At 37.8% G+C, this 23,109-nt stretch overlaps 1 protein-coding gene across 1 annotated transcript in view; it reads right to left on the bottom strand.

The window, feature by feature from the left end:
* The window catches only part of VAV3 (vav guanine nucleotide exchange factor 3), a 358,745-nt gene that overhangs the window by 269,744 nt on the left and 65,892 nt on the right, over window positions 1-23,109 (bottom strand). The window contains exon 2 of the mRNA XM_047085931.1: window positions 5,500-5,616. Within this exon, the coding sequence (XP_046941887.1) occupies window positions 5,500-5,616 (117 nt within the window). The remainder of the gene's footprint in view (window positions 1-5,499; window positions 5,617-23,109) is intronic.

Here is a 23,109-nt window from a genome sequence, read left to right as displayed (position 1 = left end):
CTACTAATCCCCAGATGAATGTGTTGGCCTTGTTTAGTCCTTTTTACCCTGTGGTTTTAAGGTCATCTTTAAATCTTTCTGTATGTCCCAACACATAAATACAGCTGGGGGCCTCAGGAGGAAGTGAGCTCCCAGTCTGCAGAGGCATGAATGACCACCTGATACCATACAGCACAGATAAACTGGAGAAGAATTTCTGATGACTTTGAGAGTCTCTTCCAAACCTGAAGAGCTAGGAATACTGCTTGAGTCAATGGAAAGGAACAGAAAGCATTTAACACAAAGCTGGGACCATACTTCTACTTATTTACATGCTGCAAAACAGATGTTCTGGGATTCTGTCCTCATACCTCCTTTTCTATATATGATAAAACACGTAGAGGCTACCATACGGTGTGCAAGTTGTGTGGACTTTGGTAAGAGAAGAAAAGTTAACTTATCTACACAACTGAAATCAATGGACAGACAAAACCAGGTCACTTAGTTCTCTCAACCAAAAGTGAGAGAAATCTAAGGCAAACTGGCTTGAAGAAAAGAGGAAGAATATACTGGCTCATGTCATGGAAAAAATCCAGAGATACATGTATTTGTCTTTGGGCACAGCATGATTCCAGCCTCACATGTGGGATCATCCTCAGCTCTAAACTTGATCTGTTTTGAAACTCCACGTGGTACCCAGATGGCTGTGGCTACCCCACGCCTCATAATAGCTGGAGGAGATCACAATAGAATTGCCCCTACAAATGTCTCAACACATCATCTTGGTCCCAAATGAATGATCTGCCCCATCCCCGAACCTTTCCCTCTGGCCAAAGGGATGGGATATTCTCACTGACCAAACCATCCAAACTATGTGACTGGAAAAGGGTGGTTTCTCAAAGGAGATGCAAGCCCACAGAAGAAGGGACAAGGACAGGATAAAACAGACCAATGCTATGCTACATTAGAAAAAACAAAGTTTATTTCTTCATCTTGCCCCTGCAATGTCATTAATTCTTGCACTCAATTCAAAATTCAACCCCTATGCCTACCACTGAATTGGAAACCAATTAACACTAGTAATGACAGTTGTAATACTGGTAACAGTAAGAGTAGTAACAGCTAGTATTTACAAGTACATACTTTAAATCTAGATACTCTGTTAAGCACTTTATATACATTATCTCTCTAACTTCAATTTATAGATGAGGAAACTGAAACTCAACAAGGTTAAGTATAACTTGTCTTAGATGACATACTAGTAAGGAGTATAACCAGAACTCAAACCAAGATCCAACTCAGAAACCATATTCTTAACCCAAACACAAAATGACCTCTCAATAATGCTCTTACCTGTATCCCTGACCTACTCCTACTCCCAATGCATTGAACTCCCTTTTGACAATACATGCCCTGAACCTTAACACATTGCTACTACCCTACTGCTACTAAAAGCAGCTAGAACTACCTTTAGCCGGGTGTGATTCTCTTTAATTCAAGAAAACACAGCACCTTACACTTGAAAGGTGTTTAACAAAGCTTGAAACAACAGATGCGAAGTTCGTTGGTAGCAAGAAGCAGGCCCTTATATCACCCAGAACAACCAAAGGAAGAAGCTGACTTCATCACTCATCTGGACAACAGCAGCAACAGGATTTCTATTACTCACTAGAAATGGTCTCATTCAAGAAAAATCCCATGTACTTCCGCACTATAAATGTGCCAACAGACAGCTCAGTAGGAAACATTTCCAAACAGCAAAATTGTTAATCAGAACATGACAGTCTGCACTGAGGAATGGAAGAATAATTTATATACAGCATGGAAATGAGCAAATTTACAGATCCTGTTGCAATGTAAAAAGTATTTTAATTAGTAACCTTTAATTTTCTAGGTAAAGAAGTTCTTTATTACAATACTTAAAAAAAGAAGCCAACTAAGATTACTTTTTTGTTATTATAAAGTCAGAAAAAGATCAATCTTCTTTAAAAGAAAGTAAACTTACTAAGTCAACTTACTAAATTCATCCCCATCCTTGTGAGATTTAATTTAAAAAAAAAAAATCAAATTATAGGAAATGTTCATAACTATTCTTTTGTTGACATATGAGTTTGAAGTGAAATGGATATTATGTTAACATTGGGTAAAGCACTCAATACTAGGAATTAACGGTAATGCTGGAAGGCAAAATTATCGTTAAGCCCATCTAGAGTGCCCAAAATATTTGTGTTCTTCACTATCTCAAAAACTAAGAGAAAAACTTTCATTCATTTTTGTTAACACCTACAGTATGCTAAACATCTTTCCTCTCTTTCTAAAGTATAATTAGATGTCAAGTGACAGATCACTTGTACTTTTTAATGTCATGCATTCCTTTAGTTTTCCCAGGATTTGGCTAATTTCCAAAAGAAAACCTATCCATATCAAAGCCTATGATTTAGGGTAGAGTTCCTGAACCCAGAACCAAGGGAGAACTAAGATAAAGATTAGGGAGCAGACTACACCACAGGGAAGGGAGGGAGGGTTAGCTCAAAACTGACTACATGGCTAGAGACATGAATCGGTCAAACATTTGTAAAGGTAGAGTTCTTAATTTCAACCAGCATTATACTGCAACTCATGCAGTATCCTAAATCTTTCCTCTCTTTCATAAAAAAAATAAAAGTGCAATTAGATTCCAAGTCACAGATCACTTGTACTTTTTAATCTCATATTGTCCCTTGGTTTTGTCCCATGAGTTCATCCTTCTCCCTGAGCATTCACATAGCAGCAAGACCCAAACATAGACAGTAGCCAAGAAAAACAAAGGGCTAAGAGGTCAGAAGACCTGATACAGATCCAGATCCTGCTCTGTCCCCAACCAAGGAAACCTTTAAATTGCTGTTAAACCTCCAGCTCTTGGTTTCCTTATTTGGAATATTTGCTTGCTTCCTTCCTAAGACTATCATGAGAATCAGATGAGGTCTAGATATGAAGCACACTCAAAGTTTCAAAATGCTATAAAAACTTTAGATACTATTATTACAATTAATATATTCCTAGGCAAAAAGGTGTCAAATATGTATGAATCCTAGATTCACTATTTATATGAATTGAGGCAGACAGGGGAGCATACATATAAGTATATTTTCTTTTTAGGTTAATCGAAAATTTAATTAAATCCTAAGGAATGAAGAAAAATAAACTAACCTGTCTACATCCTGTTAAAATTCATCATCACAATTCCAGAAATTATTTGGTCTCTAACACCTTATTCACATTTTTTAAACTTAAAAATTAAAATATGGATGATAATGATAGCTACCTGGCAGGATTGATACGAAGATTGAGCCAGTATGTACAAAACACCAGAACCTGCTATGTGAATGTTGCACGATGGTAGCAGTGAGAATCAGTCAGATCTGGGTTCAAACCATTGTTCCAATCTCTACTACATATGTAATTTGAACAGAACTTGCATGTCAGAGGGCAGGTATGAGGATTCGTGTGTGTGTGTGTGTGTGTGTGTGTGTGTGTGTGTGTACACATATATAAAGATTGAAAAGATAGAAGTTATCTCCAAAGTTTTCATTGAGTGATAGTATTGATGTTTTTGCTTAGAGTAATAATGTTTAATAGTAGTAACCCTGGTAAATTATGGCCCAGCATCCTAAATTCTTTAACTTTCACTGGTTTATTTAAGTCAAATGTAGTTTGGACACTGCACTGGTCGTGGCAGCAAAAATGTATGATTTTAAAGTGGTAAGTACAGGATCAAGTTCTCAATGACATCCTCAAGTTCAACTCTGCTTCAAATTTATCACTTTCAAAATATTTTAAGTAGCCATAAATACATTTACCCTTGAGAAGCACACAGTTTACTCCTTTATAATTAACTCTTTAATTTCTCAGCTCCTACAAAGCTTCCATTATGGAAGCACATAGTGGCATTCCACTAGAACAAGGCCATGTATTTCCAAAGAATTTAGATGATGTCCTAATCTTTGTCCACACCATTTCTTGAAAATATGAATGAAAAGTGAAGAGCTCCTTAAAAAACTTTTAAAAAACCTAGACTTTTTTTTTCATTTTTAATTTCCCTAATTCATTTTCATTTTTCATTTCCCCAACAGACAGTGAAAGTCTGTTTGACTTTTTAAAAGTAGGGGGAAGGGTCAAATAATAAAGGAAACCTGTTTTTAGGCTATTAAGACTTTTTTTTAGGGCCAAAAACTTAAAGGACTATCCACCTTACCTGAGATTCTAGTTGATTCCTCTTTGTCTTCAAGGCTTCACATCATGGCCTTAGACAAATGTGCTACCAATCTCTCCACCGGAAGGATTGGTTTTCATTTGATTTGTTACCATGTTATCCTCCATCACATTTTTGGACCTCAAAAGAGTTAAATCACAGCTTGCCAAAGGAAAAAGGAATCTTAGAAACCATAGTCTTACACCCATTTCATTTTGTATAGGCTTCGAGGCTGACAGTCTGATGAGTGTGACTTCCAGAAGATGACCAAGTGACTCTGAGTCAAGAAGCCAAGGCTTCTCCCTTCCTGGGCAGGATGGCTTCCCCGTACTTGCATCAGATTTCAGCATCAAATTTCTTATGAGTCTGTTTCAAGTTTGTGCTATTTATTCCCATGGTCAAGCAAACCAATCCATTGCTTGGTTTTCATTTCATAACCAAAATATTACATCTTAGAAACAAAATGAAGTGTCACTGTCAAAGAGCCTTCTGATGAAATACTAGCACCTGAATTATAAGAGCAAGGGCAAACTTCTCAGTTCCATTTAGTTATCTCCCTTTCTATTTGTTTATTTTCATAATACAATTATGTCAGCAGGAGCAAAAATAAAGTCACCTTAATTATGGCTCTTTATGGCTTCTGACATGTCAAAGTTTAACTTTATGTCCAATCACTTTGAAATTAATATCCATAACTTTTGAAACAATAATCTCTCATCTACTACATACAAGCGTTTAGTATACATACAGATAATACCAAACATTGTAACAATTTACATGTGACAAACGTCACTGAAGTCCAACAATCTAACATGTATACACTGAAATCCAAACAATAGAATTACTTGACAATCTCAAACATTTCGGATTCATGTCTCCCCCAATGCTTACCCAAGGGTCAAAATAGGGAGAGGGACAGCAGAACATTCTCAACCTCCAAAACTTAGGTGCCTCTCAGATACAGAAAAGACCAGAGGGGAAAAAATACTGTTCCTACTATCTGTCGCATGTAAAAGAGTAATCCTGCCCTCTGAAATAGCCAACAGGTTACTTCTGGATAAAAGACTCTCCTTATACTGCTTTAAATGAAAAATAATTCTCATTTGGACAATGTTGTTATTTGCTTTTTTTTACTAAGTCATTTACCTGCGAAGTTTAACTACCTAATGCACATACCTAGCCCACTTAAGTCACATGTCCTACTTCAACAAGAAATTACAAGTATTAGATAAAATGTTCCCCACTAAAAAAAAAAAAAAATAATACATAAAAAAAAGAAATGTAATTACCTTTCCAAAGTCACGAACATCAAACAGGTCAAATGCTTCAAAGAGTTCACTCTTTCTCATTCCAAATGTCTCGCAACAGGCCGTGAGGAATGTCCTTATGTTCTTCAAACAGAGAAACTGAGGAATGGGAAATAGCTATTAGTATATAGTGAATCATTCTGAATGCTCTATATCCTCTATCTACCCAGAATGCTTAAAAAAAAAAAAAAAAGTTGACAAGGAAAAAAGTCAATCAACTTTTGAGGTTGCTTTTCAATTAATCCTTCAGCAATATTTGAGTACCTATTTTCATAGGCACAGGTGGCACAGCTATGAAGAAGGTTGACAAAATTTCTTCCCTTGGGAACCTTACATTCTAGTAAGAGCAGACAGATTAAAAAAAAAAAAAACGAAAGAAAATTCAGCAACAAAAACAAAAAAGTAAATATTTTATTTTCATGTGATGGTAAGTGCAATGGAGAAAAAGCCAGGAAGAGGGACAGGATGCACTGATGGGGATGGGGTGGGGGGTGGGGGGCATTTAAATGGATGGTTAGAGGAGGTATCAGTGGGAAGAGGGCAAATAAGCAGAGATTTGAAAGTGGTGAAGGAGCAAGCCACACAGAAGTACAGGACAGGTCATTCCAGTATCATTCCATGCTAAAGCCCTGAGGCAAAAGTGTCTGATTTATGTCTAAGGAAGGGACCAGTGTGGCTGGAGCAGAGTGGTTGACAGGGAGAAAGGTAGGATATGAGCTAGAAAGGTAATGGGGTCAGATGATGAAAGGAACTTGTTGGACCAGCTTTTATGCTGACCAGGACAGAAGTCATTGGAGGGCTTGGGGCAGAGGAGGGATATGATCTGATGTTTTATTAGGGGTCTTTCAAGCTGTTGTTTTTAAAATAGACTGAAAGGGGCTGGAGCAAAGATGGAGACATGAAAAGCAGATAGGAAGCTATTACAATAACCAGGTAAGAGACAACTGTGAGAAGACCAGGTGTTTCATTTTGACTATGTTAAATTTGAGACACCCATTAGTCATCCAATGGGATGTGGGGCAGCAGGCAACTAGACAGACAAGTCTGTAGTCCGGGGTACAGGTATGTACTCCAGATATAAATGTGGGAGTCTTTAGAGTATACAGAAGATTTTTAACCATGATAATGCCAGATATGACTTCGGGAGAAAGCAGAAGAGGGGAGAGGACCTGGGACTGCAGTAATCCTATGAGATCAGGAAAAGAGCCCACCAAAAGGCTGAGCACAAGTGACTGGTGAGGAAGGGAAAACCAGAACAGGTTTTCCCTAACTCAAGTATAGAATGTGTTTCTAGAACGAAGGACTGATAAACTGTTAGCTGCTGATAGTAAGATTTGACCAAGTGCTGTCCATGGAACCTGGCTGTGTGAAGGTCACAGGTGCACCTTCACAAAAGCAGGTTCCATGTCGACTGGGGAGCTTGGAAAAGGTTTAAGAGACAATGCGGAGAGAGGAAGTGAAAACAGAATATAGAAGATAGACTCTTGAGTTTGCTGCAAAGGGGAAAGAGCATTGAGGATGTAGTCAGAGAAGTCAAGGAAGGGCTTTTTAAAAACAATGGAAGCTGTTACATGTTTTTATTTTGATGGGAATAACTTGGTAGAGAGGGAAAAGTTGGTCATGCAAGAGAGAAGGAGAGTCACCCAGAATGAGGTCCTTGAGTAGGCAAAGGGGTGGGAGTGGGGACTCTGCTGCTCAACTGGAAAAGTCAACTTTGGAAAAGAACATGCACAGTTCATCAACACTAATAGGAAGAACAAGAGGGAAGGCAGATCTGTCGACAATTTTAAAACCAGAATTTACTTTCAGTATCCAAAAGACTCAGACCCACCAAAGTACACACATACACTGAAAGCAACTTACTTTTTAAAAATATTTTTATGTGTGCCATTGCAGCTCATAAGACTACTATCCTCCAATAAGCGAGAAACCTATTAGCTAATTCAAGCATTCCTTAAGCACTGTCAATGTTTTATTCTGTTGTTTTGTTTTTCATATCGGTTTTTTTACTTTACAGAAAGAACACTTTACTTCCTCTGTATTTGAAATATTCAGACTTTTCACAGGCTTAACTCAGATGCAGTTTGACAATTTACAGGAATCCTTCTCAGAGGCTTAAATATTTCAGGAGGGGTTAAAACCACAGGGGAAGCATCATCAACCCTTTGAAGCACAAAGGCAGAGGCCAATCAGCATATGGAGTTTCCACTTTCACTTTAAAAAATTCATAAGAGACCTTTACAACACAGCATCACTCTACATGTAGCTCTTCCACATAGGATTGCTTATTTACAGATTAAAAGAGTCTTGCATTCTGCCAAGATAGACAATAATTACTCTCTTGGGGATTATGCAACTGCTCTCTTACAATATTTTTTACATAATTAAGTGCCCAACTCATAGCTCACCAAGGAGAAGCATAATTGCACATGCCAACCTCTGAAGATTTCTCACCAAACTCAGATGTCCCCCTGTGTGGGAAAAACTACAGTAGACTTCCACTCAAGTGTTTTCATTATTAACTCAGAAAAGCAATATTGTTTCTGAAACTTAAAAAAAAAAATGTAGTCATTATTGCATACATAATACACACAGATGTAAAAGTAGGTTCCCTTACTTCTGGAACCAACCTTAATCTTATTTGCCCCTTAACTAGTTCAGTTCTGTTAAACTCCACAAATATTTAGCGGATTTGGATAAGGTCACTGGCATGCTCTCACTTTTCTAGGCAATCTTCAAATGTGGTCTTCCCTGTAGGTATCTTTTCAGTCAACAGTTTTGAATGCCCACAACATTCCAGACACTGGAAATGCTGAAAATGAGTACACAAGGTTCTGCCCTCAAACTCCTCTATTAATCTTATCTGGAGATTTTCACAGCTATCCAAAGTTTGGCTAATAACACTAGGATCACACTTCTCATGTTCATGGGTGTTCAGCTCTATGCAGGCACAGGAACAAAGTTGAAGGATGGAGAAGTGGGCCTTAACACTATTGCAGAAGCCCTGGGACTGACAGCTTGCCTGACATTCCCAAGACTTGGGCTTTGTTTTCATCATGCTGAACTTGTTATTTTTCCAGTCGATTCTTTAAAATTTCAAACCAAAAGAAATGTTGAAAAAAATAGTACAATGAACATTCCATCTACTCAACTGGAACATACTGCCATATCTATGTTTTTCTATGCCAACACTTTATTTACTTATAAAACGTATACTGCTGAAGCAGGTTACAGACATCGCAGCAGTTCACTCCTAAATAACTCAACATGCATTTCCTAGGAATAAAGATAATTTTCCTACATACCTACAATACTATTACCACATCTGAGTAAATTAACAATTCTATATTATCTAATATCTTTTTCATATTCTCATTTCCTCAACTGCCCACACTATGTCTCTTTATGCTATTCCCCACTCCAGTCTAGGATCTCATTAAAATTTACCTGTTGCATTTGGTTGTTTTATTTTTTGCAGTATCTTTTAATTGAGATATCCTGCTCTATTTTTAACACATTGACTTTTTGAAGATTCCAGACGAGTTGTCTTATAGAATGTCCCACATTTTGGATTTGTCTTACTACTTCCTCATGATATCATTAAACCTGTCCCTCCATGTTGTGTATTTCCAGTGAACCAAAAGCTGAATCTAGATACAAATTAAACAGCTCTGGTAAAAATACTTCATACTGTGAACTTCTTATTTCATAGCCTCTAAAGATACAAAAAGTTAAACAATTACTGTTGATGCTAAGTTTGATTGCTTAGTTAAGATGGTTTCTGCCACATCTATTGTAAAGGTAAATGTCCCCTTTTATATCAATAAAAATAGTACCAAATGATAATTTGGTACTATTCAGCTGTCCAATTTCCCAATAATTTTTCACCATGATTTACCATCCACTAATAACCCTTGCTTTGATTATTCATTTTGGGACTGCAAAATAGTGATTTTTTTCTAATTCCATCATTCCTTCCTTAATTATTAGCTGATATTCTTACCAAAAAAAAAAAAAAAAAAAAACTTTTGCTGCCCTTCCTCCCAGACCCCTCTTCTTTGCTTGTATAATAATCAATAGTCATTTTTTTCTGATGTTCATATTGTCCCAAGTTTGTCCATTTTGGGGTTCCTTCAAACTTGTTCCGGTGTCATTTTTAAAAGAACACCATTTTTTTCATTTTCTTAGATCCAATTGCCCCAAATCTACATCATATATTCTTTGCTCCAGTTCTGGAGTTAGCCATTTCTCCAAGCAAATCCATTTCCACTTATATGGTAAATGCTATTTAGAAACCAAAGTCTGAGCACCAGGCTGCTCCCAGATTATGTGGGCCAATTTTAGCAAATAGACCAATAACTCCACCCTTTGCTTAAGCAATCTATCACAACAGAGTTAATTTAATAAGTCAGCCCTTTTGTTACTCTGTTAAGATGAAATTTCAATTTATTTTAGATGACTGATGAACACATGACCTTGTTTCATGCTTAGAGATGTGACCGGGGTTTTAACACTATTATTTCAGTATAAGTGTTTTTCTCCCCAGTTTACAAATTCTTTCAGATTAGCAGCCATCTGATAGTCCTTGGTATCATCCGCAGTAGTTTAAAACATTCTGCCTTCAGAGATGGTTTATGATACACAAGGACAAAAACATCTCATTTCCTAATCAAACCCCATGTTTGATAAAAAATTATACAACTTTGTTAAATCATTTTATTTATAGGAGATAACTTTAGGAGTGTTTAGAATTTAGGATTCAAATTTTAAAAATCAGAATTTTAAATAACTTCAGGATTTTTAAAATATTAAATGTATCCACACAAGATCGTTACCAAAATTAAAGATACACACAAGTCTAAAAATCATTTTCTCACCTAACAAATGTTACTGAGGTACAGATTATATACGAGGCATCATAAAATTTCACAAAACATACTTCCAGCTGGATACTGATTTTTTTTTTTTTTACTTATTAAACACATGTTAATGGAATGAAACTTCTAAGGACTAGGTACTAGAAAAAAGCAAGCATGACCCAAACTGCCTGCAGAAGACTTATCCTGGTCAGGCAGAGTATTCAGACCAGTGGATGCACAATTACACGGTATGTGGCCACTGCCATGAGGAAAGCATTCAAAGGTTCTTTGGGAGTCCTGGAGTATCAGAGACAGCTTTCTGAAATAAGTGACAGGTGAAAAGAGAACTGAAGGACGAGAGCCACAAAAACAGGAAGAATGGTTGATGTTCACGGAGGAGAAAGGAAGTCATCAGATTTGGGGTATAAGGGAGTGCCAAATAAATGGCACAGCATGTGCATGAGCACAAGACAAGGCATGGACTGCTGGGGGCAGGGGAAGTGGTAGCGAATGGACACAGCTCTCTGGAGGGCAGCAGTGAGAGTGAGGCTAGAGAGGGGAGCCTAGGTTTTCAAGGCATGCCAAAGGGATGTGGCTTTATCCTAGAAAACGTGGTGAGGTTCAAGGGTTTTTAACAGAAGAGCAGAACACTCAGCTTGCATTTCATGAGTACAGTAATCTCTGAGTGTTCAGTATGTACCAAGCTCTATACTAATGTATGTCATTTAATCCTCATGACAACTCATTCAAGAGTTTTTTTTTCTTTTATATATACTTTGTTTACTCAAGTTTATATAACTGCATTTGTCAAAGTAATAGAGTCATGAATCAAACAGATATTCTTGCTACAGAGCCCACATCCTTAACTATTGTATTACACTAGCTCCCTTTACAGTGTACAGAGTCAAATGTTTTCTTGTCTCTTTATTAGAGATGGATTAGGTAGGCAAGACAGGACAGTTAGGATGCTGCCATTTTAATTTAACAAAAAGATTATGGTGATCTGGACTAGGATGGTAGAAGGTAGAATGGAAAGAACTCTAGGAAGTAATATGGAAAGCAAATACCCAGTAATTGATTATGTGTGGGGTTGGGAGAGTGGGAGAGAAAAGAGAAGAATGAGGAATTGTATCCATAGCTCTGTCTTGGGCACTGCACACACTCAGTGGAGACACTCACTGAAAATGTTAGCGTAGCACTTGGGGGACAAGGCATGTGAAAAGGAGCCACAGATGCAGACAATTAACTCTTGTCTTCACATATGGAAAGACCCAGTAATGACAGAGGAGCTAGGCAGCATCTCTGGCATACCCGGTGATAAGTGACATATTCTAACAGCACAACCACCAGTCTTCAACACCATGATCACCTTCTCTGCCCCTTCAGAAACACAGCTTGTTTTTGTTTTTGTTTTTTACAAGTTGAAGAATTAAAATGGTAGAAAGGCACTCAGTAGATGCAGATAACCTTTAAAGAAATTTTAACACCATCAAGGTCTAAGACATCCTAAAATTATACGGAGCTCTCTAGATTAGGTAATGTTTCATAAGACATGACCACTTCAATGCTAGCAATACTGATGCTCCAAAAAGAAAACATTTAAAGGTCAGACTGCGAAAATTCACTATAAAGCTCTGAGACAATCTTTCTCTTCCCTCTACTCCTTTTATAAGGCGTATTGTTGCCTTTTTCTCTAAGGGTATAAGAGCCATTTTGACTTTCTCAATGATATGAAAACAAGCAGGATCATTTCCCCTTTTTATTTGAAAAATTAAGCATCTACTTCTCTAAAACTGTTAGCAAAAAAATGGGCTCATTATGTTAACTGACACTACATTACAGGAAAAACCTCCACAGCTTATTGTGAAATGAGCTATTTCAATCCCAACCTAAAAACAGTATCTGTGGGAAAGATGATTTCTAATATAGCTTCACAGCCATGTACACTTGCTGACTTACTCCAATTTTCACAAGGACCACCAGCAGCCAAGCCGCCTGATGAACAAAGTAGTTCTCAGGGTCTCATTCTTGATGGGACACTCATTATTCCATTTGAAGGAGAGACTGAATTTGAGAGTTTGCCATAATTCGAATTCTGGGTGGCCATTAATGAGCTGATTGACAGTTCTGAAAGGCACAGTAGAGATTCTGATGAAGCCTGTTTACAAACATCAATGTACAATAAGAGTTTTATCTACTTATTTATTTTAGCTCACTACTCATCTTAGACTTTATCAACATCCACCTAGTACCCCCGTCATACTAACTCCATCCCTTTCCAAAGCATCAATCATCCTTTGCAGAACTAGTAGGCAGGAGGGCATGGAAGGGAAGTAGTAATAAATCAAGTTTCTCTCTTCTTGGAATTTTTTGCATTTCTGTCCCTTTAACCATATCTTCTCTCTCCCCCTATATCGGTCTTTTAAAATTAGAAATTAGAGCTAAAATCTACATCTTTTGGAAAGAAAAGAACAAAAGAAAAGGAAAAAATGAAAAAAAAAATGTTATGGGGACTTTGTCCTTTTTTCTTCTGAGTCAGTGGATCCCACCGGAAGGGGCATCATCACCACTGCTCTATAAAGAAATCACATCTGTATATGCCTTCTGAATAATTATAAAATAATTATGCTGCACTTAGCATCAGTTCAGGACTGCAGAGTACCTTCAAATAATTTTCTTATCGATCCTATTATTATAAATAAATGAAGACCCTAAAGAACACGCAGGGAAGAAGTCCAGAAAGGGAGGGGAGTTGTTTTCATAGCTCCCATCTTGTGCCCAAATCACTGAACAAAAACTCCCCTATTTTCAGTAAACCAGAAGCCAATATTTCCTTGTTGATTGCTCTCCAGGTCACATGGCATTTTCAAAAGATTAAAAAAAAATAATTAATCAAAAATATAGCCATTTAATAACCTTTAAAGTTATAAGTTTTTTTTCCATTTTCTTCAATGATTAAAACTTTTATGGGTTATATGTAACTTTATGGAAGTAATCAAGCTCCAAAATGTAGGGCTAACCTCTAAGAACACATGCATCCTTACCTGTTCTGTAGCACTGTGGCTCACACCTGTCATAATAACCATCTCGCTATAATAGATCTGTTCTCCCAACTACCGCCACAGGTAATTTGAAAGTACAGATTACATTTATTTCATCTATGTATCCATACAGGTTTTATAACAGACAAGTGTTTTTAATAAATAATAAATGATTGATGAGGCAGGTTAGGTTTAAAAAAAAAAAAATTGCAACCATCCCTTGGTAGCCAAAGAACTCATGGTGAAACTTTACATTAAATTGTCATTATATCCTCTTACTTACCTATTAGTGTATAAATAGGTAATTTTTTTTAGGGAATTACCCCAAGAACTTTTTTAGAATTTGGCAATGTTAATAATTAGGAGTAAAATAAAGATTTTAAATTATTAAGCAGTTACATTCTTAAACATCATCTCTACTCTGGGTTGCCAGCCTCTGGTATATATTCAATAGTAGCCTGCTACCAGATTTTCATGATTTCTAGCCAGATGTCATCGTAATAGACACACACAAGCCCTCTGCTGTTTTCAACAGCCCTTGCCCTCATAAGAGAGAGCATTGTACCCCTCTCCTTTGGCAGGAACTTAGACCCGCAGTTACAAAGGTTATCTGTCAACCTCAGCATTAGCCCTTGCACACAAAAAAGGTTAGCCAACAGCATTCAATTCCCCTTATGTGTTTCTGGTCTTTGCACTAAAAAAACTGAATACCTGGGAAGTGCAGAGATCAAAATTGGCCTGAAACATCTATTTTACTAAATTCATTAACTTGCTAATAAAAGCAACGCACGCCATTGCCTCTAAGGAGAAAAGGTAACACCCAACATATTGTGATCTGGAACATAGCTAGCCCAAATCACACTAAAAATGGTACAGTCTATATTCTAGAGAAAACTTGCTTGCAAAGTTCCCTATTACAGGTATAGAAAAAAAAGCATTTATTTTTGCAAAGACCAGTAAGATAGCAGAATGCAGTAGTTAAAAGTCAGGATTTTGAAATTGGTGGGAATAACAACAGTTTAGTAATGGTAGCAGTGACAGTTAATAATCATAGTAGAATGTAAGCAGTTGCACTAACAGTTCAGCAAAAGCAGCAGTGATAGTAATCACAGCAGAATGCAAGTGGTGGTAGTAGGCAGAAGGGCAACAATGTGGTAGCAGCTGCTCAGGCAATCCATCATTGAGCTGAAAATCAGTCTCATGTGCCCTGATCTAGGTGAGAAATGAACCATCCTTCCAAGGCAGAGAATCCTTGGAATAGCACACAGCCAGAAAAGCCACTTCCTGCAGGAATTAGAATCCTGTGACTGTGTTACCCCACAAGGAGGGGAGCTGTGCTAATTCTCCATTAGAGGCAACATTCAAAATGAGGAAAAAGCCTGTAGTGACACAAATCTGTGTTGTTTTTAGAGAAAAGCCTTACAAATCCGTTAATCCGGATAATGAGAATGAAACTTAGTGTTCAAGTCTGACCTAAAAGAAAAAGAGCTGTATGCAAATGAAAACAAGGAGGTCTGACAGAAAGTAACCCCGCCTCATGCACTTCCCTCCCCCCACAAAGAGCCACCTGAGAAAGCAGCCACAGAGCTCCTCACATGCCCCTGAAGAGTCCCCACCCTTCCATCCTTTGCTGCTTAGCCCCCTGTGGCCAGAATGCTTCCCTTCTACCTCACTCTATGGTACAGCCAGAGCAGGACTTGAGTAGCAGGAGATCCAGAAAGGAAGTAAAGAATGGAAGACAAAGTAAAGCGTTTCTTTACTCAATCTCTTCTTTCTCATTTTATCTGCCCTTGATGCTATAGGGTAGGTATTACTATAATTCCCATCTACTAAGGCAACTGAGGCACAGACGGGTAAAATAAGTGGCCCTAAGTCACATGGCTGGTAAATGGTAGAGTAAGGTTTCAAACCCAGGCTGCGAGCTCCAAAGTCCATGACTTCCACAACTATGATATTCTGGCAGATACTGCCCCAAGCCGGTAAGCTGGGGGATGAGATCCTCCCCTCCAGGAGATGAGAGTCTCATAAAGGAGGGATACAAAGGAGCAGAGAGAGCATTTTGATCCCAGTGTAGTAAGTAGAGAGGCAAGCACCAGGTTTAGTAGGAGCACAAAGAAAGAACTCCCATCTAATCAAAGAGGTAGGTTGACACACTCAGATATCACCTCACGCCAGTCAGAGTGGCCAAAATGAACAAATCAGGAGACTACAGATGATGGAGAGGATGTGGAGAAACGGGAACCCTCTTGCACTGTTGGTGGGAATGCAAATTGGTGCAGCCACTCTGGAAAACAGAGTGGAGGTTCCTCAAAAAATTAAAAATAGACCTACCCTATGACCCAGCAATAGCACTGCTAGGAATTTACCCAAGGGATACAGGAGTACTGATGCACAGGGGCACTTGTACCCCAATGTTTATAGCAGCACTCTCAACAATAGCCAAATTATGGAAAGAGCCTAAATGTCCATCAACTGATGAATGGATAAAGAAATTGTGGTTTATATACACAATGGAGTACTACGTGGCAATGAGAAAGAATGAAATATGGCCCTTTGTAGCAACATGGATGGAACTGGAGAGTGTGATGCTAAGTGAAATAAGCCATACAGAGAAAGACAGATACCATATGGTTTCATTCTTATGTGGATCCTGAGAAACTTAATGGAGACCCATGGGGGAGGGGAAGGAAAAAAAAAAGAGGTTAGAGTGGAAGACAGCCAAAGCATAAGAGACTCTTAAAAACTGAGAACAAACTGAGGGTTGGTTGATGGGGGGTGGGAGGGAGGGGAGGGTGGGTGATGGGTATTGAGGAGGGCACCTTTTGAGATGAGCACTGGGTGTTGTACGGAAACCAATTTGACAATAAACTTCATATATTGAAAAAAAAAAACAAAAAACAAAGAGGTAGGTTGAGATTCACTCCTCCAAGTAAGCAAAAGGTCATGATAAATGGTATAGTGAGAAGGAAAGACCTAGCCTTTTGGAGAAAATGCAGTCGTTCACATGGCCTTCACAGCCAGTGCAGTAAAGAGAGCCTAAAGGATGAATGAGGCTGGAAAAGTAGGCAGGGGCCAGATCTCAAATGGAACTCAGCCTTCATTTCTCTGAGAAATCAAGGCAATGCCTCCTAATAATGCCTGGTTCTACAAACAATAGCAAGTGATAAATGTGTATGTCCCACATAAGGCACTAAGCACTTTCCATAGAGTATCTCAGTAAATACATGTAACAACTCTGTGAGGAAGACAATATTATTCTACACTATCCATAAGGAATGGAGATACGGTAAATAATCCAAGGTCAAGGTAGCTAACAAGTGGTACAGCCAAAACATCCCCCTGCCAGCACTCTTCTCTGCCAAGTTATGCTGCATTCTTGACCATGGGGTTAATGGGGTGAGGTGATGATGGGCTCTAAAGCAGCAGTAGGACCAGACTTCAGGTAACTGCAGGCTTAAGCAGACCTCAGGGTCTGCCTCAAGGAAACCAACTAAAATGAAGTGTAACCCATTTCCCCGAGTAATATCAACTTCAGGAAAATGACGCGTTAAAAAAAAAAATAGATGCAGGGCACTTGGGTGGCTCAGTTGGTTAAGCGTGCAACCAGCTCAGGTCATGATCTCATGGCTTGTGGGTTCGAGCCGTGTATCGGGCTCTGTGCTGACAGCTCAGAGCCTGGAACCGGCTTCGGATTCTGTATCTTCCTCTCTCTCTGCCCCTCCCCCCACTCATGCTCTGTCTCTCTCTCAAAAATAAATAAAAAACATTTTTTTTAAAAAAAGATACACTCTGGAGAAAAACATCTCTAGAAATATCAGAAAAGTGATTTAATTTCCACTCAGTTCAGAATATTAGCTCTAGACCATGCAACCTACCTTCCTCTCTTTCTTCCCTTACCTACAAAAGAGAACATCCCTCACTTTATCTCTTAGTGCCTTCCAGTAGGCTTCTTCTACACACTGAGTAACTTTGAACAAACTTGAAATGACTGGACAAATTTGGAACAGTATTATTCTCCTATAGATCATTGTTTATTGTAACAAATTACGTTCTATTTTCTACCCACATTTCTAACCTAATTGTTATTCTATTTGCACCCACACTCCTTCCAATTCAGTATCACCCCAATTTTATGCAAATTATGCTTATTACTTTTGATTTTACTACCTGAGTTCCTTATGATTTATGATCCAGGTTTTAGCTCTGCCCACTATATCGCAATTTACTTTGTTAAAAGAAGTTGTAGTTTTTTCCAAGTTAAATAAGAGTAGACTAGATGTGCACTAAAAACACTGTATTAACAAGATCTGAAATAAAGCCCAGATTTGTATCTGAGCTATATATTTATCATATATATTATCCATATGTGCATATACATACACATGCACACAACTTTTTGTTAATACCACTACTTCCATATAATATTTCCTTCTGGAAAACACTTAACCAAGTAGAAATATATCCTAATTGAGTAGAAAATGCTCCTTGGTCTTTTCTTTTTCCCCACCCTTTTCTTAGCCTTCCAATAAACTCTGCGATCTTTATACCCAGGAGATTTGTACTCTGTTTAGAAAACATACTTGGGAATGCAAGCTGGTGCAGCCACTCTGGAAAACAGTATGGAGGTTCCTCAAAAAACTAAAAATAAAACTACCCTATGACCCAGCAATTGCACTACTAGGTATTTATCCAAGGGATACAGGTCTGCTGTTTCGAAGGGGCACATGCACCCCCATGTTTATAGCAGCACTATCAGCAATAGCCAAAGTATGGAAAGAGCCCAAATGTCCATCGATGGATGAATGGATAAAGAAAATGTGATACACACACGCGCGCACACACACACTGGAGTATAACTCAGCAATCAAAAAGAATGAAATCTTGCCATTTGCAACTACGTGGATGGAACTGGAGGGTATTATGCTACGTGAAATTAGTCAGAGACAGACAAAAATCATATGAGTTCACTCATATGAGGACTTTAAGAGACAAAACAGATGAACATAAGGGAAGGGAAACAAAAATATTAAAACAGGGAGGGGGACAAAACAGAAAAGACTCATAAATATGGAGAACAAACTGAGGGTTATGGGAGGGGTTGTGGGAGGGGGGATGGGCTAAATGGGTAAGGGGCACTAAGGAATCTACTCCTGAAATCATTGTTGCACTGTATGCTAATTAATTTGGATGTAAATTTAAAAAAAAAAAAAAGTTAAAAATTTTAAAAATTTTAATAGAAAAAAAAAAGAAAACATGCTAACCAATCACTAATACCTCTTACCACATTGTCACCATACCTGTCTTGAACTCAATCTCATCTTAAGTGTTTTTAGTGACAATAGAAAAATGTAAAAAGAAAAAAAAAATGGATGTATGAACCCAAGTTCTCTCAACTCCCACAGGCAGATACCTTGAGTCTTCCCTTTGAGTCATATCTCCCAGTGAATTTAATTCCAATGAATTAAATGTTTATCCTTTAATTTTTTTAATTTAAATGTAGTTGACATTCAGTGTTACATTTGTTTCAGGTGTATGACACCCTGATTCAACTTCTCTATTTGTTACGCTATTTTCACCACAAGTGTAGCTACCATCTGTCACCATACAGCATTATTACAGTATCATTGAATGCATTCCCTATGCTCTACTTTTTAATCCTGTAATTTATTCATTTCATAACTGGAAGTCTGTCTCCCACTCCTTCACCCATTTTGTCCATCCCCCTCACTCCCCTCTGCCAACAATCAGTTCATTCTTCGTATTTTCAAGTGATTCTGCTTTTTGTTTTGTTGTAGATTCCACATTAGTGAAATCCTATATTATTTGTCTTTCTCAGCCTTATTTCACTTAGTGTTATACCCTGTAGATCCATCCATGTTGTTGCAAACGACAGGATTTCATTTTTTTTTTTATGGCTGAGTGATATTCCACTGTGTGTGTATGAATTTTCTTTATCCACTCATCTATCAAAGGATACTTAGTTTGCTTCCGTATCTTGGCTATCGTAAGATATGGCTTCCATATCTTGTGAAGAATGTTGAAATAAACATAGGGGTCCATGTATCTTTCCAAATTAGTGTTTTCCTTTTATCTGAATAAATAACAAGTAGTGGAATTACTGGATCATATGGGATTTCTATGTTTAATGTTTTGAGAAACCTCCATACTGTGTTCCACAGTGGCTGTACTAATTTGCATTCCCACCAACAGTGCACAAGGATTCCTTTTTCTCCACATCCTCGCCAACACCTATTGTTTCTTGTATGTTTGACACTAGCCATTCTGACTGGTATAAGGAGATCTCTCACTGTGGTTTTGATTTTCATTTCCCTGATGATTAGTGATGTTGAGTGTCTTTCCATGTGTCTGTTGGCCATCTGTAGGTCTTCTTTGAAAAAATGTCTATTCGGGTCCTGTACCCATTTTTTAATTGGACTATTTGTGGGTTTTTTGGTATTGGGTTGTGTAAGTTCTTTATATATTTTGGATATTAAGCTCTTATTGGATATGTCATGTGTGAATATTCTCTCCCATTCAGTAGGTTGATGGTTTCCTCAATTGGACAGATGCTTTTTATTTTGATGTAATCCCAATAGTTTTTGTTTGTTTCTCTTGCCTTAAGAGATATTATCTAGAAAAATGCAGCTACAGCCAATGTCAAACTTACCACCTATGTTCTCTTCTAGGATTTTTATGATTTCAGGTCTTACATTTAGGTCTTTAACCCATTTTGAGTTTATTTTTGTATATGGTGTAAAAGTAGCCAAGTTTCTCCAGCACCATTGTTGAAGAGAAGGTCTTTTCCCCATTGTATATCCTTCTTTGTCATAAATTGACCATATAAGCATGGGTTCATTTCTGGGTTTTTTATTCTGTTCCATTGATCTATGTGCCTATTCTTGTGTCAGTAGCATACTGTTTGATTATTACAGCTTTGTAGAATATCTTGAAATCTGAAATTCTAATACTTCCAAGCTTTGTTTTTCTTTCTCAGGATTGCTTTAGCTATTAGGGGTCTTTATGGTTCCACACAAATCTTAGTATTACTTATTCTAGTTCTGTGAAAAGTGTCATTGGTATTTTGATAGTCAAAGAAAAATACAAAGGCAATCCCTAAATCTAATGTCTTTAGACCTGAAGTCTCCAAATCTGCACCCATCTCAGCCACATTTCCACCAAAAATTGAAGACCCTCTTAGTTCAACACAGGATTTCTTAAACCGTTATCTTGTTGCTACACATACAATTACAGGCTAGTTCTTCAGCAATATTTATCTATTGCCACTCTAGTCTGTAAGGCAGGTGTGGAGGTTTTTGTGAGGGTTTTAAGATTATTAGAGAGAGAGAGAGAGAGAGAGAGAGAGAGAGAGAGAGAGAGAGAAAGCACATGGCCAAGGGAGGGACAGAGAGAGAGAATCCTAAGCAGGCTCTGCACTGTCAGCCTAGAGCCTTGAACATAGGGCTCTCAATCTCACAAACCATGAGAACATGACCTGATCCCGATGCTTAACGGACTGAGCCACCCAGGTGCACATTCATCAGGGTCTTTAATTTTGTTTATCTAATACCGATTAAATGCTGTGCTATATGATTTTAACTAATTTGCAAATGTAGTTCTCGTTACTTAGCCTTTCCATAGGAAGACCACTGTCCTGATTTAATATAGATGCTCTGTAAGCCCTTTACCTTCTGCAATTATTGGTAGTGTTCCTTTCATTAAAAAAAAAAAAAAAAAATTGGGATGCCAAATTTGGCATCCAACTTCGGCTCAGGTCATGATCTTGCAGTTTGGTTTGTGAGTTTAAGTCCCGTGTCATGCTCTGTGCTGACAGCTCAGAGCCTGGAGCCTGTTTCAGCTTCTGTGTCTCCCTCTCTCTCTGCCCCTCCCCCGCTCACGCTCTGTCTCTCTCTGTCAAAAATTAAAAAATAAAAAAATTACAGAAATTCTATGAAATTATTTTGTGAGTAAATGTTTTCTCCTGAATTGTAAGTATTAGGTTTCCTCATATTATATTCCATACTTGAGTCTGGAGAAGATAACCTTTTCTTATCCTAGATGTTTCCCCATTGCTACACCTGTTTTATTCTTTTTGCCAGCTTCACTCAGATATTTTAACACATAACATTGTATAAGTTTAAGATGTATAATATATTGATTTGATACACCAACACATTGCAAAGCAATTACCATCATGACATCACCCAACACCTCCATCACGTAACATATTTTCCATCTCTTTTTTGTCCTATACCCATTTTAAATGTCAGCATTAGTATTTCAGTCTTAGGTTCATTGGTCACTTTCCCAGATACCAGCCTATATGGGGTCTAGGATTAGGCTAAGTACTATCTGGCCTCTAGACCTTGGCTAATATAAAAGATCTTCTAGATGATTCTATATGGAAACAACTAAAATATTTCAACCAAAACCAGGAAGTGCAACAACAAAAAAACGCATTTATAGTAAAAACCTTGGTCAAAGTTGCCAAAGCTCAGTAGAAGTTTCTACAAAGAAAATACTCAGCATAACTGATTCTGCAGACATGTGATTTATCTATCACTAAACATTTTCATTTTGGCACCATAATTTCATCCTAGGACTTATTTTGTCATCAAGATTCTGTAAGAATATTTCACATGATTTTCAGATAATACTTTGCTAGACTAAATGTTAAATATTTGCTACTTTTTAACATTTGATTTCTATAGGTCTAGGAAATCATATTCCTGAGACTATTCATCTCCCTCTTTATAATAAAAATCACAGGGTGAAAAAGAGCTTGCTTAAATGATATCTACTTTTGTAGAATCCACGTGTTCTTTTGAGCAAGGTTACCTGGAACCTATTTTTAAAAGATCAAGCCCCAGGGGCACCTGGGTGGCTCAGTCAGTTAAGCCTCCTATTCTTAATTTCTGCTCAAGTCATGATCTCACAGTTGGTGAGATGAAGCAAGGCCTCACCAAGTGGGGCTCTGTGCTGACAGCATGGAACCTGCTTGGGATTCTCTCTCTCCCCCTCTCTGCCCCTCCCTTGCATATGCACATGCATGCTTTCTCTCAAAATAAAAAGGATTAAGCACCAAATATGGCATTGTTCTTACTCATCATATCCAACTTTTTTCTAAGTAGGCTGCTACATTCATTAATGTTCCCACAGGATCACAATATAACACAACTTCTGCGTGAGATGAAGGTCAAAGCCACCTCCATGCAAGAACAGCACATCACAAGCAAATAAAGTCTGCCAATAAGTGAAGGTAAGTAAGTAGAGTCAGCCAACGCGCACGCAGAATGCCGATTTGGGCCGCAACAATCTTATGCCTGCCAATGCCCCTCCTTTAAAAGCATTCTTATAAACAGTCAAATCATTTTCCATAATTAATCTTAAATGGACGTTCCTTAGCAATTCAGGCTAGAATCTTCACTAAAGCCCTTATTTCAAGTAATGGCACATTAAATCTTATTCCTTTAAACTTCCACACAAAGACAACTTTGAGGGGAAAAAAATCACAGTAGCTCTCACTACACAGAGTGAATTTGAAAAACTAGCTAAAAATGCAACTCTTAGTACTCAAGAAAATGTAGGAGAAAAAATGGAAGGCACCAATTTATTAAGAGACAGGTCTTAGATTTTTTTTTTCCTAACTGCAATGTCAGTAGAGGTTGTGAAACACCCCAATTAAAATCAGCCAA

This window comes from Lynx rufus, unplaced genomic scaffold, assembly GCF_022079265.1.
Source record: "Lynx rufus isolate CCGP_SWC_20201006 ecotype Redwood Valley unplaced genomic scaffold, mLynRuf1.p SCAF_2, whole genome shotgun sequence".
NCBI lineage: Eukaryota > Metazoa > Chordata > Mammalia > Carnivora > Felidae > Lynx > Lynx rufus.
This window is presented reverse-complemented; position numbering and strand designations above follow the sequence as displayed.